At 38.1% G+C, this 17,193-nt stretch overlaps 1 protein-coding gene and 1 long non-coding RNA gene across 2 annotated transcripts; both read left to right on the plus strand.

Annotated features, from left to right (window-relative positions):
* Positions 1 to 443: 443 nt before the first annotated feature.
* On the plus strand, positions 444 to 830 carry LOC309847695 (uncharacterized protein; the record flags this gene model as incomplete). The annotated part of the gene is made up of 1 exon (XM_082698377.1): positions 444 to 830. Exon 1 carries the CDS (start codon positions 456 to 458, stop codon positions 828 to 830), a length of 375 nt encoding a protein of 124 aa, XP_082554503.1. The 5' UTR covers positions 444 to 455.
* A 15,459-nt stretch (positions 831 to 16,289) lies between these two features.
* Positions 16,290 to 16,967, plus strand: LOC309871678. Its single transcript, XR_014315429.1, has 2 exons — positions 16,290 to 16,387; positions 16,430 to 16,967. It is a non-coding gene; the product is annotated as an uncharacterized lncRNA (long non-coding RNA).
* The last annotated feature ends 226 nt before the right edge of the window (positions 16,968 to 17,193 follow it).

Here is a 17,193-nt window from a genome sequence, read left to right on the forward strand (position 1 = left end):
ATTATTTGGATCAAGAGAGAAGAAAGACTCACGAATAGAAAGAAATGTTATTCTTTGTGAAATGCTATGCAATAATATTATTATTTGGGGACCAAGACCCTCACAAATGAATTCTTTTTTGAAATAAGGATGATTATAGGTAGTTAAAATGAAGGTCTAATTTGGGGCAGGACTGTGTAGAGTGTATGAGTGTCTCCCCTCATTCAAGCCCTAAACTGGATAAAAAGTCCAAACAAAGTAAATCACCTTAATACCTCTGAAGCTTTATCTTATGGTTGAGGAACAACAAATTAATGCAATTAATTGTGAAATTAGCCAATGACATGACACGTGTTATGGTGACACCCACTCTGGGAGCATATAAAAGATCTCTGCAGAGAGAAATGTCCATACCACAGTGAAGTAACACTTCTCCTCTCCTCATCTACCCAACAACAACCTCAACAACCAACACGATGTGTGGCAGCTACTATGGAGGCTGTGGCTATGGACGCTGTGGCTATGGAGGCTGTGGCTACGGAGGCTGTGGCTATGGAGGCTGTGGCTACGGAGGCTGTGGCTATGGAGGCTGTGGCTACGGAGGCTGTGGCTATGGAGGCTGTGGCTACGGAGGCCTGGGCTGTGGCTATGGCTCCAGCTATGGCTGTGGCTTCCGCAGACTGGGCTGTGGCTATGGCTGTGGCTCTGGCTGTGGCTACGGCTATGGGTCCCGCTCCCTCTGTGGCTGTGGCTCTGGCTGTGGCTCTGGCTGTGGCTACGGCTATGGCTCCCGCTCCCTCTGTGGCTACGGATGTGGCTCTGGCTGCAGCTCTGGCTTTGGCTGCTACTAACTGAGGTCGCCGTGGGAGACTCTCACCTTCCACACCTGGACATGGGATTCAACAGTTCTGACACTTTCTGAGCCTCATGGTTGGGGGCTGATTATCCTGTATCACTGTTGTTAGACATGACTTTTTCTGAAGACTTGAACTCTGGTGCTTTCTTCGTCTGAACTATATTTCCTTCGTCTCCTCGTTATAACTCATGAAAAGTACAAGGATGTGAAAATTATCCTGTGAGCTTCTGTCAGGTGCCTCATCTGGGTGATGTTGTCATGGATCCTGCCTTTTGATTTTCATACAGATTATTTTTCTCCATTTTTCTAATAAACTTCTTCAATCTGACATAAAAATATTGGTTCTCTTTTCATTTAATATTCATAGCTAGGCTTTAAGCTTTTAAAAAATTATTTGTATAAAAGGAAACAATTGCCTTCTTTAGGGGTTATCTTCTTTTTATATTTCTTTTTTTTTGGTAAGATTTTATTTATTTATTTGACAGAGAGAGAGAGAGATATCACAAGTAGGCAGAGAGGTAGGGGGAAGCAGGCTCCCTGCTGAGCAGAGAGCTCAATGTGGGCTCAATCCCAGGACCCTGAGATCATAACCTGAGCTGAAGGCAGAGGCTTAACCCACTGAGCCACCCAGATGCCCCTTTTTATTATATTTCTAATTCAGTTGCTCCACCAAATCCTTGATTTGTGGCATCAAGAAAGTACCCATCTTTGCAGCTATCATTTTCTACTCTCTTTAAGCTGTAATAATGTGTGATGCTGGGTTATTGTTAAGATAAACGAGATAGTATTTGCCAATTTAGTTAAGCATTGCCTGGAAACACTATATATTCCAAGTGCTTTTGCATCAAAATCTCTATCTATTGAAATTTCTTATAAGATATGAGTGTTAGAAGGAAAAATAAAACAAGATAAAAACAGGGAGGCAGGCAAACCATAAGAGACTCTTTACTATAGGAAATAAACTGGCGGTTGCTGGAGGGAAGGTAAGTCGGATCGGATCGATTAAATGGGTGATGGGCATTAAGGAGGGCACTGGTGATGAGCTCAGGGTGTTATATGCAAATGATGAATCATTAAATTCTACCCCTGAAGCTAATGCTACACTATATATTAAGTAATTTGAATCTAAATAAAATCAGTTTTCAGGGGCGCCTGGGTGGCTCAGTGGGTTAAAGCCTCTGTCTTCGGCTCAGGTCGTGCTCCCAGGGTCCTGGGATCGAGCCCTGCATCAGGCTCTCTGCTCAGCTGGGAGCCTGCTTCCTCCTCTCTCTCTGCCTGTTTCTCTGTCTGTCAAATAAATAAATAAAATCTTAAAAATAAAATAAAATCATGTTTAAAAAATAAATAAAATCATTTTTTTTCAAGTATTCTATTTATTCATTTGAAAGAGAGAGAGAAGGAGAGCATGAGTTGGGAAGAGGGAGAGGGAAAAGCAGGCTCCCTGCCGAGCAGGGAACCTGATGTGAGATTCTGCCCAGGACCCTGGGATAGTACACTACCTGAGCCAAAGGCAGATGTTTAACCTACTGAGTCACCCAGGTTCCCCTAAATAAAATCTTGAAAGAAAAAACAACAGATAGGAGTGTTGATGCATGATTCTGGTTTTCTCATCTTTGGTTTGGGCATATGTAAGCAAGAAGTGTTTCTTACGTTTGTTCGGCTCATGAGGTAAAGTGGATCAAACCACACCCAACCTCTTTCCACCTAACAAGTCTTGCTATGATTTAATAAATGATTTTTAAAAGATGACGCCAACTCTAACACCCATTACTTGTTTGTGTTTAAAGCTGTTTGGTGGCATCCTCCATACTTGTTTGTCCTGAATCATTTCTTCCCTGTCCAGCATGTGGTTTCACAGTTGTAGCTGCAGTTGCTTGCTTCTTCCACTTGTGACCGTGTGTGCACATGCACATGTATGTGTGAGATTCATGCCTGTAAACTTATCAATTATTTTTTTCTCGAAATGTGATTTTTTTCGATCTTGGACATGAATGAGTGAGTCCAAGTGTTGTATTTAAGGTGATGGATAGTCCCCAATTCACAGGGCAGGTTGTCAGGTTCAATTTCAAAATTGTTTCCCTCTTGAGAAGCAATTAAGATCCCTGGAAATATCAAACCCCCAAAGAGAGCATATTTTCCTCCATGTACACCTGTGGGAGGACTTGTCTTTACTCTTTACTTTATTTGAAGCTTAGAATTTTTCTTTAATATTAAATAGAAGTTAGATGATCTATGCTTGTGCATCTAAAGAAATAGTGGGTTTTACAACTATTTTGGCTTGCTTGGTAAGTCATAACAGTTGGACACAAGTGATGCCTTAGATGTAGGGTCACAAGCCAAGACTCTTTTTGGTCATGGTTTTCCATGATTTCCCCCCAAAATATCCTTTAATGTCACCCAGAATTGATTAATATTCTTACCAGCTCTACCACATTGAAATTGACATTAAATGTTACCATTATCATCCCCAAATAAACATCCATTTTTTTGTACTCACATTGGATGGTCCACTTCTTAAAGTCTTCAAATTATGTAGATCTCTAATTGCAGTTGAAATACATAGACATCTTTTACACTCTACCCTATTCCTTATTTGTGTCTTTTTTACAGTGGCAAACCTCTACCTCAACATCATTGTGTTCACCCTATCCAATATCAAACACAAAATGCTTCCTAAATTACCACCCTAAATCTTAAAACATAGGTCTTCCTTTCACTGGCTCATGACATTTGACAAATTGTGGACTCTCTTGGAAATTGGTGTTCTTATAAAAATGTTAGGTATAATGATAGAAGCAGCCTTCTTGAGAAGGCTGAGAATATTCATATCAAGTAAATGTAACTTTTTACTATTTCATTCATGGTTTATTTTCTGATTCTTTGCATATTAAAGAGTTATTTTTTTGTCATACTTGTTCTATGCTGCTTATGTAATTCATATTCCAAATCTCTGTGTAATAATATGTATTTATAATCTAAATAATAATAAGTAACATTTTTTGGCTGTTTATCATAGGACAATCACTTGCCAAGTTCTTTATGCACATTATCCTACATAAGCCCCAGAACAACTTTACAATGTATTAAAATTACCCTGTTTTATAGCTGAATAAAAAAAGAATGAGTTAATTTTCTCTCTGGCAGTTTTAATGTGGTAAAGAGATGTCTCATAATTACCTCTTTGTTGTCTCTGTGCATGTGAATATAAAACATTGTTGGTTTTTCCTGCCTAGATAATTACAAGGACTTTATTCCCCCCACTAAATGCAAAAAAATCTCCTGGTATAAATTTAGTTACTAGGACCATTTATTATTGACTAATATAAAATTAATATATTGATGATCAAGTTTATTTTTAACTCCTTTTCCCCATGACTTTCTTCCTTCATCCTTTACTTTCTACCTGCCAGTTAAATTATGAAATTCCAATGCTCCTTTGTGAGACATCTAGAATCTTTGGCATACATGACTTTCTCTACTTGGCATAATTGATGTCTTGGCCTAAGTGCTTTTGCTCCAAATTTTAGGGAAGCCTGTCAGTCCCTTTCCCTATCTCAGCTTATGTTAGATTTTCTATCTTCAGTACAGGCTGCACATTTCTCATGACATATATATATTTCTCCTTTTTAGATTTGCTATTTGCTTGTATGGTTGTAATAGCATTATCCATCCCATCTCTCTTAAACATTATGAATTTTAGAATTTTGAAAAATCTGTTAAAGTGTTCTCCCTTCTTTTGCAATAGTGCTATTTTGATGGATGAGCTCATTCTGAAACCTTAGATAAATTCTTTGATTTTTGATAACATGCTTTCCCCACCCCCAAATGGTTTTATCCTTTAAAAGAATAATCTATATACCCAGTACTTAGGCTTAGTACATGTTCCATCAGAATTTATGTGTGTTCATATACAAATCTTTCATACACAGACAACTATAAAGGAAGATGTTTAGATTTTTAATTTTATTTAGCTTATTTACAATAGTTACTATTCTTTTTTTCAAAAAAGATTTATTTATTTTAGAGAGAGAGTGAGAAAGAGCATGGGGAGAAGTAAAGAGGGAGGAAGAGAGACTCTCAAGCTGGCTCAACATGGAGCCCAAAGAGGGGCTTGATCCCATGACCCTGTAATCATGACCTGACCCCAAATCAAGGGCAGATTCCTAACCAACAGAGCTGCCCCAGCACCCCAGCAATATCTATTACCTTTAAGGAAGACCTTATGGTGCAGGCAAGTGGAGGTAATCATTTCTAACACTGTATATTCTATTGCTATGTTTATTGTGAGGCTGTGTTACTGATCTATGCTAGACGCTGGTGATGTTCTACTTCAGATTCTTTCTATTTTGTCCCTAGGTGGGTTTTTCTCTTCCTTTCTAATATATAGAATTTTAATCTATTTACTTTTTCTCTCATTCAGTCTTGCCAAATAGCATGAAGAAATACTCTCAACATTATTGCAAATACATGACAATACTTGCATATTTACAGTAACTTCTTTTAGTTTCTTGCAGCATTACAGATATTTTACAGCATTATTATCATAGTCCCTTCTTTTCCGAAGATATTTAGAACTTGGTGAATTGAAGTTATTTATGATCATATTTTTGATCCTAAAGTCAATATAAATGCTATATTCTTTTTTGATTGCATATTTAGTATATACACTTTATAGCAATGTTGAATCAGTCAAGGTTGCTTTTTGTCAACAGCAGAACAAATATCAGATATTGAATAAATAAAGGAGTTAGCAGTCTCAGATTTTCTGGAAAGGTTATGCCAGCCCACGAAAAATGAAATAGCAATTTTTAACATCCCATTATGGGTGTTCTAGGAATACATCACTGTGCCACTTCTTGAGTAAAGGCATTGAAGGTTGTAAGAATGAAGTTTGGAAATAATTATCAGAAATTCTATGCCTTCCCCTCCTTATATGTTATATATTTGCCACTGTTCTAAATATATGATGATTCCTTCCATCACCTACAGTTCTCCCTCCTGAATTTGGGCTCCACTGAGAAAATGTGCTACAGTGGTACAGGACATATCTATCTATCTGTCCATTGATCCATCTATCATCTACCTATCCAACTAATTTCTTTCTAAAGGGATATCTTTCCAATATCTTTTTGAGGGACTTTAATAATTTATCAGAGTAGCTAAATACTAGGAAAAGAGAATATCTAAATTTTTAGAGTGCTATTGTCATAGGATCTGAGCTCATGTTTGTATAGAGACCCTGAATACAGGAATTACCTCTTCTTAGGTCGAAGGTCCACAAAGACTAAATGTCAGTCAGAGTTTTGGCCCAAATATGTCTCAAAATGGGATTAATGGCCTCATAAACCCAATGTGTAGTAATATCTGCAGTCTTGTGGGCATGAATAGTATAGGTATACATAGAAGCTAATTAAATCTTTAAAAGGTTCCCTCACCAGTAAAAAAAATAGTAGAAATGTTCAAATGGAAGACTTTGAAGAAATATTTAGAAATAGAGAAAGGAGCATTTATTATAGGAATTGTCTCACACAATTATGGATGTTGAAATGTCCTACAGTCTTCCATCTACAAGCTGGAGAACCAAGAAAGCCAGTGGTATAATTCAGTCTGAGTCTGGAGGCCTTGAGAACCAGTAGCACCAATGTCTGGGGTCAGAAGAGGGGTGTCCTGATTCAGGAAGAAAAAAAAATTGCCCCTTTTCTGCTCTTTTTTGGTTCTATTTATGTCCTCAACAGATTGAAAGGTGCCCATTCAGATTGGTGAGGGTGACCTTCTCTATTTAGTTTATTTTCTCAAATGCTCAGCTCATCCAGAAACATTCTCACAGACACATCCAGAAATAATGTTTTACTAGCTATCTGGGCATCCATTAGCCCAGTCCAGTTAACACATAAAATGAACCATCACAGCATAGAATAGCAGATTATTGCCACCCCTAAAGACTTAAAGGATGTAGGAATTGTGATACCCATCATATACACATTTGACTCATTGTTGTTCCTCTTACAGAATTCAGTTTTTGGCAAACCTTCATGTGCAAGTTGCAGCACAGATTGCTAGGTTTCTGGAGCAAAGCCATATTGTGGCAGAATATATTCACAGCTCAAAAATAAGCTCCTGGCATACTAATGGACCCAAGCAGAGACTGAACATCTGTCACTATGTAACATCAAATGACGATCGTGCTGACCTTCATGACTGGGTACTCTTAGATCCACCACGCTGTAAATTCTGGTAGACTTAGCAGCAGGAATCTAATGTTAAGTGACAATATAGATTCAGAGTCAGTTGGAGCAGGTGCAAAGGTCATGAATGATTTGAATTTGTTACCTCTCTAAACGTTTATCTAGCCCAAAGCCTACCTCTAGCTCTAAAGCCTTTTGGTAAGCTCACTGTTATATCCCAATGGGGCTGTTCCAATGACTAAAGGGCAGAGCAAGAATATACCAGGCATGGTTCATGGATGGGTCTTCTCAATATGTTGGAATTCGCCTGAATGTGAACTTTTGTTGCCCTAAGAATTGCTCTGAGAAAGAATAGTGGGGGCGGGGGGGGGGGATATTCCCAGTAGGCAGAACTTTCATGCAGTATACCCAATCACTAATTTTATGTGGAGGGAGATGTGGTCTGAAGTAAGAAGATACAAAGACATCTGGAAAGTTATTAATAGTTTGGCTAGTTTGTCAGGGGTCAAAAAGACTAGGTTTAAACAAAGAATTGTCTAGATGGACATATCAGAGTGGATACAATCATGTAGATATTTGAGTCTGATGTCAGTTTCACCATAGGGCAAGTACATCAGAGAAGATTGTACTAAACAACCAGGAGGACAGTGACTCAGCTAGGAAATGTCTAAGAGCTTCTGTTATCTACAATACCAGCACATGTTCAAGGGGGCTCAAAAATAGAATTACTATAGTGCCAGATGGGTTTCCTTTTACAAAATGAATTGGAGTTGGAATATCTAATCGGCAAGCCCCAGAGTATTTCACTGAGCCCTTAATGGAGCACCACACTTAGAGGATTCCAACCAGGTCTTGATGGCAAATTGACTTTATCAGACTTTTTCTATATAGATGGAAGTTGCTATTTAATAGGAATGATAGATATTCAGGTATGGGTTTGCCTTTACTGTCCACAGGGTCATGACTATCACCAGTCTCTGAGATATGTGGTGGCTTATTTATCATCACAGGGTCCCACATAACATTGCTCTGGACTGAGAAGAAGATGAAATAATCTTGTTCTGAGAAAAAAATGAAATAATGCACTCATGGTTAGGAGATCTGTTCATCTTTTTTTTTTTTTTTTTGCTTTTTACATTTTATTTTGCATAATGGAAATTTAAGACAGCTTTTTTTTTTAATATAATTTTTTATTTTTTATAAACATATATTTTTATCCCCAGGGGTACAGGTCTGTGAATCGCCAGGTTTACACACTTCACAGCACTCACCATAGCACATACCCTCCCCAATGTCCATAATCCCACCCCCTTTCTCCCAACCCCCCTCCCCCCATCAAACCTCAGTTTTTTTTGTGAGATTAAGAGTCACTTTGGTTTGTCTCCCTCCCAATCCCATCTTGTTTCATTTATTCTTCTCCTACCTCCTTAAGCTCCCATGTTGCATCACCACTTCCTCATATCAGGGAGATCATATGATAGTTGTCTTTCTCTGCTTGGCTTATTTCGCTAAGCATGATATGCTCTAGTTCCATCCACGTCGTCGCAAATGGCAAGATTTCATTTCTTTTGATGGTTGCATAGTATTCCATTGTGTATATATACCACATCTTCTTTATCCATTCATCTGTTGATGGACATCTAGGTTCTTTCCATAGTTTGGCTATTGTGGACATTGCTGCTATAAACATTCAGGTGCACATGCCCCTTTGGATCACTACGTTTGTATCTTTAGGGTAAATACCCAGTAGTGCAATTGCTGGGTCATAGGGCAGTTCTATTTTCAACATTTTGAGGAATCTCCATGTTGTTTTCCAGAATGGTTGCACCAGCTTGCATTCCCACCAACAGTGTAGGAGGGTTCCCCTTTCTCCGCATGCTCGCCAGCATCTGTCATTTCCTGACTTGTTAATTTTAGCCATTCTGACTGGTGTGAGGTGATATCTCATTGTGGTTTTTATTTGTATTTCCCTGATGCCAAGTGATATGGAGCACGTTTTCATGTGTGAGATCTGCTCATCTTAACACACATCACAGCAACCAGTTGAAATGGCTTCTTCTTCTTTTTTAAACGGGTAACTGTATTTTTTAAAAAATTTCTTTTCAGCGTAACAGAATTCATTGTTTTTGCACCACAGCCAGTGCTTCATGCAATGTGTGCCCTCCATAACACCCACCACCTGGCTCCCCCAACCTCCCACCTCCTGCCCCTTCAAAACCGTCAGGTTGTTTTTCAGAGTCCATAGTCTCTCATGGTTCACCTCCCCCTCCAATTTCCCTCAAATGGCTTCTTAAAATGCAGCTAATGAAGGAGCAAAGGATTATACTCTGTGAGATCTGGTATTGTTTCTACAATGTAGACTATATATATATATTTTACCAATGTCACCCTGTCCCTCATATGTGGAATATAGAGATCTGAGGAAAAACAAAACAAAACAAATAAACAAACCTGTTGAAGAAAACTTCTCTCTCACCATCGCTCCCTGGGACCCAGTTAATAAATCGCTATAGTGTTTTTGCCTACCTGATAAAAGTGAGCTCCACAGACTGGTAGATCAGAAGAGAAATTAATTACAGTATTGATTACTGTGAGGAGATGTAGTTCTGCTGTATAGTGGGAGTCTGAAGAGAGATGTCAGAAATTCATAGGATTTGTTGGGGTTGCTTCTATTCCCAAAGGACTGTTGTATAAAGGCACAAGAACTTAGAGGAAGGCTCAGACTTCTCAGGGATACAGTTTTAGCTACCTAGACCAGCAGCAGAGGCAACAAACTATGAGGGCAATGTAGAATGGGTAACACAGGACAGAGATGATCAATGTCAATTACTGCTTAGAAACCAATTTGTAGCTGAAAAGATACATTAGCTTGTCCAACTAATCTTTTTTGCTATTTAATTTGGTTTTGTTTTTGAGACATCAGGACCAGCTATTGTCTTTAAGAAGTGGTGATAGAAGAGATTGAACATAACATGAGTTGTGCCTGCACCTGAATGGGACAAAGAGTAAACTCTAGAAGATACTTGTTGGTGCCTCATCAGTAAACGCTCTGCATCCATTTCAGTCATGCTCATGCTTTCCTCTTGCAGGCTGTTCAAGTTCTCAGAATGATGCCTTTGTCCTTTTAAGTGCCAATGAGTTCATGTCTTTAGAGCAGACTTTAGCAGATAGAAAAAGAGCAGCTATGCAGATACACACACACAAACGCACACACACATACTTATACTCAGAAGTGATGAAGGTAAATGAATATATGTAAAAAAATACTATACACTTGCAAATGAACTTAAATTTAATGAAAAATAAACAAATAATTAATAAAATCAGAATTTTCCCAAGATTGTATTTGTGCACACATACAAAAAGGAATGCATATTTTTATCCCACGGAATCATTGGATATTCTAAGTAATTCATGAGTTGGTGACTCTTTTATCATGGGTGGTCTAGGATTTTAGATATTAGTGTTAGAATAGAAAATAGTACTAATAGAGAATCTTTATATAAATAACAACAGGAACTATCCCAGGGATCAGCAAACTAGAACAGCTCAGTAGAAGCCAGAACACCAGTATCTTCCGAAGCAGCGCGGACGGTAGCAGGCATAACCATAGCCACCCCAGCCGCAGCCATAGCCGCGACCCAGACCACTGTAGCCATAGCCCAGGCCACCATAATAGTTGCCAACGTAGCACATGGTGTCAGGAGTGCAGGCTTCAGTTGAGGAGCAGAATCAGTTCCTTGCGTTTGAATTTCATAATCTGCACGGGGCCTTTTATACAACCTGAGTGGTATGTGGGAAGACCACCAGCAGGATAGACTCATTTCCAAACAGAGGGACATTTTTTAAAAACAATCTGAAGAATTCTTTATAACCAATGTATTCAGGACTCTGTTGCTGTAGTGTCATGTGGCACTAAAACAAAACCCATTTCCTAATTACAGTGTTTGGTTACTTAAGAGCCCAGCTTCCAGGAGTGCTTATGAGCAATGCAAACCTCACCTCTATTTGTTATTTTTATTATGATTGTTGTTGATTTGATTTGAATTTTTTGAAATTTTTATTCAAATTCCAGTTACTTAACATACAGTGTAGTATGAATTTTAGGCATACAATATGGCGATTCGACTCTTGCATACATCACCGGGTGCTCATCACAACTGTGCTCCTTAATTTCCATCACTTGTTTCCTCCACTTCCCCTCTGGCAATCACTGATTTGGTTTCTTTCTTTCTTTTTTTTTTTTTTAAAGATTTTATTTATTTACTTGACAGAGAGAAATCACAAGTAGATGGAGAGGCAGGCAGAGAGAGAGAGAGAGGGAAGCAGGCTCCCTGCCAAGCAGAGAGCCCGATGCGGGACTCGATCCCAGGACCCTGAGATCATGACCTGAGCCGAAGGCAGCGGCTTAACCCACTGAGCCACCCAGGCGCCCAACTGATTTGGTTTCTTAAAGATATGATAGGAAATTCCTTTTTTTTTTTTAATTTATTGAATATTAATGGAAAAATATAATGATATACATTTAAAGTGTACAGCATGATGATTTGATGCACATACTCATTGTGGAATGATTACGAAGATCAAGATAGCTAGTAGAACGTCCATCCTCTTACATCGTTAACTCTTTTTAAGTGTGTGTGGTAATGACACTGCTATGGGAACATAAAGATGAATGGACACACTAGTAGTTTAAGCAAAGCTTGATTTTAAGCTGAACAAATTTTTATTTTTCTTATTCTTGAAGCCTCCCCCTCCCTTTCATTTGTTTTTCTGACACTCCTTTGTTCCAGAAACTTCCTGTTGATACTGACATTTCAGTGACCCTGATATATACTTAGTAAGGTGACTAAGATGGCCAGCACCAGTGGAGTCAGGAAACCACCTCGAAGTCATGATGTGCACAGCTGGTACGGTACCTACCAGATTCCTATGGACACCACCCAGGTCCTGTGTTTTCCTACAAAACCCCTCAGCCTGTTACCCCAGTGGGTCTGCAGTTTTGAAGGCATTAGTCTGCTATAGCCTCTTTTGCCTGGCAAAGTAATAAAACTATTGTTCTTCTTATTTTTTAAAGATTTTCTTTATTTACTTGAGAGAGAGAGCATGGATGGGGCAGGAGTGGGGCGAGCAGAGGGAGATGGAAGAGCAGATTCCCGGCTGAGCAGGGGGCTCAAGGCGGGGTTTCATCTCAGGACCCTGAAATCAGGACCTAAGCCAAAGGCAGATGCTTAACCAGTGGAGACACCCAGGTGTCCCTGTTGTTCCTCTTAATTCCTAAACTCTGTCTTCATGTTATATTTCAGCTCTGGAACACAGAGATTAGTTTTCAAAAACAGTGAGAGTGTATAAGATCTTCTCACCACAACTTTAAAGCATACAACTGTTATTAACTATAGTCACCATGTTGTACAATAGTTCCTCAGAACTTATAAATAAAACTTGAAAATCACCCCATTTCCCTCTTTTTGCAGCCCCTAGCCAATGCCATTCTATTGTCTGTTTCTATGAAATTGCCTTTTGTTTTTGTTTTAGCTTCCACACATGAGTGATACCCTACAGTATTTATTTTTCTCTGTCTGGCTTATCTCACTTAGCATAATGCCCTCCAGGCTGATCTATGTTTCTGCAAATGGCAGAGTTATCTTCTTTTTTTATGGTGAGTTTGTGCCATTTATCTACATGGGCCTTTGACATTGAGAGGAAATATGTATTCTACCAGAAATCTTAGTTTAGAAAGCTATTCTACTTTGTTGGTATCTTTAAAATTTTTTTTACTTATTATTTTTGTGTGTGTGACAGACACACAATAGCAATTAAACTCTGAAATAAATATATTAAATTCTGATAATACTTGAAAAACAATAAACGTCAAAGAGTTGAATTAGCTTATTTGTTACTTGGGGGAGTAAATTTTGTTTATTTATTTTTAAATACTTTGTTTTTAAAAAGATCTATTTATTTATTTATTTATATGCAAGAGAGAGAGAGAAAGAGAGAAAGAGAAAAAGCATGTGGGAGGGGGGACCTGAAAAAGCATGTGAGTGGGGGATCCCAGGACCCTGAGATCATGACCCGAGCTGAAGACAGACGCTTAACCAACTTACTACCAAGGTTCCCCCAGGGGAGTTATTTTTAATTTGAGTGGTCAGAAAAGAATTTGAGGAGATGGCACTTTCACTGAAACCTGAATAAAGAGAAGGATTCAACCATTCCCACTGCTGTAATTTCCAGATAAAGGGGTCAGCTGTACAGTGGCAAAGGTCTTAAGGAGAGATATAACTTGGTCTGAGATGCTGAAGAGTCACTGTGTTTGGAATATGGAAAATGAGAAAGAAAATGGTAGGAGATGATGTCAAAGAGGATAGTTTATTCCTGGATGTTCTAAATGTAATGGGAAGCTTATGCAGTCATGCTCTAGGGAAAGGGTGTAATTTAATTTTTCTTGAGCCATGAGATTGAGATATTGGAAGAGAATACATTTGGTGTTATGAGAGGGTCATGGACTGTTTGTGGGTAATATTACATTTCTGATGACTATTTAAGATAACAATTGAATTATCAGGTAGACAGTTGACTAGACATCTGTAAAGGGGTGAAGATAAAAAACATAGGAAGGTCAAACACAATGCTGTGAGATTGGAATCAAATTATGGAGAAGATAATATAAAAATTCCTGGAAAGATGAAGTTGGAGGCAAAGTAAGCAAGTACAGTGTATTGCATTCAGAGAGAGAGAATCTGTCAAGAAAGAAGAATTCAACTGACCTGAATTTTCGGGCTCTGATGAAATGAATACAAAGAAACAAACCATATTTGGATTTGTCAAGACATGAAAGGTGCACCTTAGTGGAGTGGTGGGTCAACAGTCTAAATGTTTGAGGGAACAGAACACGAGACAATGGAAGCAGTAATCTTATAAATACATTTTTGAAATTTCTATGAAGAGGAATAGTGAATTAAGGAGTTACCTTGGGAAACTCAAGGGAATTACCTTGGGGAAATATTTGTTTAATGTTTGCTTTGTTTTCCATGAGAGATAGTTAGCATTATTAATCATATTTCAGAGCATTAGGGGAGCAATACTTAAAAAAAGAAAAAGAAAAAAAGAATGCTATGGTATATACATAGGCAGAGTACAGAAGATTTTTAGGGCCATGAGGCTATTCTATATGATACCACAATGGTGGCTACATGTCATTACACATTTGTCAAACACCACAGAATGTATAATAACAAGAGTGAACCCTAATTTAAACTATGGACTTAGGGTGATAATAATATGTCAGTGTAGGTCCGTCAGTTGTAATAAATGTACGATTTTGGTTCCAGATGTTGATAGTTATGGGATAGATGGGACCTTCCATAATCATCTTAACTATTTGCAAAACTTGCTAAATAATTATTTTGCTAATTAATAGATTTCAGTCATACACCTTTCTTGTCCATGAATTTATTCAATGTATAGGACTTAAGTCTAAAAAAAATGATAATTATATTATTTCAACTAGTGTTCATTAAAAAATTATTCTCAGTTGAATGATAAGTGATTGACAAAATCTAAAGTATGATAATTTGGAACAAGTATCTGATGTAGTTGAGATTTTCTAATAGTTATTATCTCAGTGAATGAGGGACTGAAATGATCTGCAACCATTATAATGTCTCTTGTTTGTGGAAATATACTTATCAATAAAAATAAAAAGAAAATACATTAAAATGCATTATAAATGGATAAGTGATTGTGTTTAACCCGATTATTCATATAAAAACGTTGCTCTGTTCTATTTAGAGGCTATTTTCATTTGACTAATTTGAATTACTTATCAAAGCAGATGAACAGAATGAATTACAAAGACCTTGGGTACTGAATTCCATGGGAAGGTAAACTGAAGTTGAAATGGTTTCCAATCTTGAACTCTCTTCACTATTGGATAACCCAACCTTAACACTCTTTGCTTGTACTTTAAGGTTAATGAAGAGATATTTGCTAAAAGTCTTAAAACACAGAACATCATTGTATTATAACCACCTTGGTCATTGATTATGGATTTATAAGCATAATCATACCTTCTTCCTGACTCTTCCCAAAGACATAAAATCTATCTGTTTTCAGACGATAACAAGATTCTCTTGGCTTTTCTGTACCCCCTAGTAGCCTGGATTACCATCCAGTGAAAAGAATGAAGCAAAAAAAAAAAAAAAAAAAAAAAATCAATGATTATTTAGGAGAGTTCTTTGTGCCTGATTAAAAATAGACTACTTATTTAACATTGTATGCCTTTATAAATGAACTTTTCTTCTTATCATGGGAAAAATAACTATCTGAAGTTAAAAAAAAATCAGAGTATCAGCTGATAATTATATATCCCCAAATGTAAACAGATATCCCTCTTGACCAGTGAGCCATTACAAAAAAAAAAAAAAAATTGGGAAGCACTGACATTTCAGATACAGTAAAGCCCATAAGCATGTAACCGGGAAAATTATTAAATTTTCAAAGTTAAAAATGGTATCAATTGAAAATGGCAATTGATATACATATCAATAAAATTGGATCCATTATTATCACTCTCTCTGGTGGTAGGGTCTGATCAGAAATTGCAATCCATAGGATAAACTATTTTTAGTGTTCTGAAGAAGAATTAGGCATAAAAAATTTAAAAACAAAACAAAAAAAAACAATTTGTATAAGTAAAAAACCAGAAATGCAGTTGATTCAGGGTAGTTCTTCAAGACATGTGAATAAGTTGGCTCTTTCTGAATTGTATTACAGAGATGAATTGACTTTGTGATTTTCTGTGATGCATCCTTTTGAAGGTGGGGAGACAACTGAAACACTGAAGAGGAAAAAGTGTTTTGAAACAAAGTAGAGGCAAGACTCATTGGTCAAAATGTGCGCTATTGGTTTTTGGAAAGACATGGAGAAGACTATAGGTTTCATTTTGTGCCAAGAGCAAGTCAAAATTGGCCTGCTGCAAATGCCATTTCTTGAAATGATGCGTGTTTATTGAGATTAAAATGAGATTTGGTGTAATGCAGGGATTTGGGTGTATGACTGTCTCCTGTCATTACTGACACTGAATTGTTTTGGGGGAGTCCCGAGTCACCAAATAAAACAAATTTCTTTAATTCCTCTGAGGCTTTATCTTATGGTTAAGAAACAACAAACTAATTAGATTAGTCATAAGATTAGCCAGTGGCATGACTCCTGTGGTGGATCCCACCCACATCGAGGGTATATAAAAGGTCTCTGCAGGGGAATTGTCCACACTGAAGTGACACTTCTCTCCTCCTCTACTCAAGGACAACCTCAACAACCAACACCATGTGTGGCAGCTACTACGGAGGCTGTGGCTACGGACGCTGTGGCTACGGAAGCTGTGGTTACGGAGGCTATGGTTATGGAGGCTGTGGCTATGGAGGCTGTGGCTACGGAGGCTGTGGCTACGGAGGCCTGGGCTGTGGCTATGGCTCCAGCTATGGCTGTGGCTTCCGCAGACTGGGCTGTGGCTATGGCTGTGGTTCTGGCTGTGGCTACGGCTGTGGCTACGGCTATGGCTCTCGCTCCCTCTGTGGCTGTGGCTGTGGCTATGGCTGTGGCTCTGGCTACCGCTCTGGCTTTGGCTGCTACTATTGAGGTTGCCCTGGGAGACTTTTCTCTCCCACACATGTAACATCATGATTTACCTGCCCTGAATCCCACGCCCTGTGTTCCCACACGAGGTTGAGATAATTCTGATTTGTGGAATGAGGTGGTCCCTGTCTGGATCTAAAATACATAATTATTTATTCCCAACCTTTGCTTCATGAAAAGACAGAATGTGATATTCATCCTGTGAACTCACTTACCTACTTTTACCAGTCACTGATCCTGCCTTGATAATTTTCATGCATCATTCTGTTTCCCAGTGTTCCTTAATAAATTTGGCTATCCTGAAATAAAAATCTTGGTTTCCTTTCTATTTATTACAAGTAATAGAGTTTATTTTATTTACTTATTTTAAAGATTTATTTATTTGAGAGAGAGAGAAAGAGTGTGTGCTTATAAGCAAAATAGTTGGGGGGAGGAACAGAAGGAGAAGGAATCCTCAAGTAGATTTCCTGCTGAGCCCAGATTAGACTATATATACTAGGGAATAGATTCCCAGCTCTATTCCAGGACCCTGAGATC

Source organism: Mustela nivalis, assembly GCF_964662115.1.
Source record: "Mustela nivalis genome assembly, chromosome: 1".
Taxonomy (NCBI): domain Eukaryota; kingdom Metazoa; phylum Chordata; class Mammalia; order Carnivora; family Mustelidae; genus Mustela; species Mustela nivalis.